The sequence below is a fragment of the Lolium rigidum genome, chromosome 1 (genome assembly GCF_022539505.1).
Source record: "Lolium rigidum isolate FL_2022 chromosome 1, APGP_CSIRO_Lrig_0.1, whole genome shotgun sequence".
NCBI lineage: Eukaryota > Viridiplantae > Streptophyta > Magnoliopsida > Poales > Poaceae > Lolium > Lolium rigidum.
Window position 1 is genome coordinate 324,490,126 of NC_061508.1, and position 1,220 is coordinate 324,491,345.

Genomic DNA, 1,220 nt, shown 5'->3' on the forward strand with positions numbered 1-1,220 from the left:
ATGGACGCTGCCGAGGGGAAGCCAACACCGGCGGCGGCGCCGTCCCACCCTCAAGGGCCGCCGCAGGTGAACCCCTGGTCGACGGGGCTGTTCGACTGCACGCAGGACCCGGCGAGCTGCTGGCTGACGTGCCTGTGCCCGTGCATCACCTTCGGTCAGCTGGCGGAGATCGTGGACCGCGGGTCGACGTCCAGCGGCGCGAGCGGGGCGCTGTACATGGGGATCGGGATCCTCACGGGCTGGGAGTTCCAGTGGATCTACTCCTGCTTCTACCGCACCAAGATGCGCGCGCAGTACGGCCTCCAGGAGACCCCCTTCCCGGACTGCTGCGTCCACTGCCTCTGCGAGCCATGCGCCATCTGCCAGGAGTACCGCGAGCTCAGGAACCGAGGCTTCGTCATGGACATCGGTTCGTTAATTAATTACCTTCCTTTCATTTACATGCATGGACTAGGACACATGCATGTTCGTTCTAAGTGGTTTTCTTACAGGATGGCACGCCAACATGGAGCTCCAGCAGCAGCAGGGCCGCGGCGGCACCGCTGCGACCTCGCCGCCCGCCATGCACGCAGATGGGATGACCCGCTGATCGATCATCCATCACTCAACACTCGGTGCTAGCTGCCTTGCTTTCATATATAGCTACATACGTACCTGTTGGATTCATACATTCATATAGTCTTTGCTAATGTAAATTAAATCGCAAAGCTTCCTCCATCTCATGGATGCAAGGAGAGTTGATCAATTTTGGAAGAAGAAAGTCCATTTTTCATCCTTAAACTTTCACCATTGTTCACTTGTCGTTATAAATGTTTCCTATGGTACAAAATAGACCCTGAACTTTGCCAACACATTCAAACGCCCGGTTTTGCTGATTTTCTTGCATAGATGAGCAAAATACAGACCTGGACCATGACCGAACCTAGGGTTGGGTTTTCTCACACGATGAACATGGATGACTTGTGGAGCGTATGTTGTTTTCATAGTTTTAGAGGGAGGAAATGCAAAGTACTCGCAGATGGGATGACCCGCTGATCGATCATCGATCATTCAACACTCGGTGCTAGCTGCCTTGCTTTCATATATAGCTACATACGTACCGGATTCATACATTCATATAGTCTTTGCTAATGTAAATTAAATCGCAAAGCTTCCTCCATCTCATGGATATGCAAGGGGAGTTGATTAATTTTGGAAGAAGAAAGTCCATTTTTCATCCT

At 51.7% G+C, this 1,220-nt stretch overlaps 1 protein-coding gene across 1 annotated transcript; it reads left to right on the forward strand.

The window, feature by feature from the left end:
• Positions 1-589, forward strand: LOC124662662 (cell number regulator 2-like). The gene is made up of 2 exons (XM_047200471.1): positions 1-409; positions 492-589. Exons 1-2 carry the CDS (start codon positions 1-3, stop codon positions 587-589), a joined length of 507 nt encoding a protein of 168 aa, XP_047056427.1.
• The last annotated feature ends 631 nt before the right edge of the window (positions 590-1,220 follow it).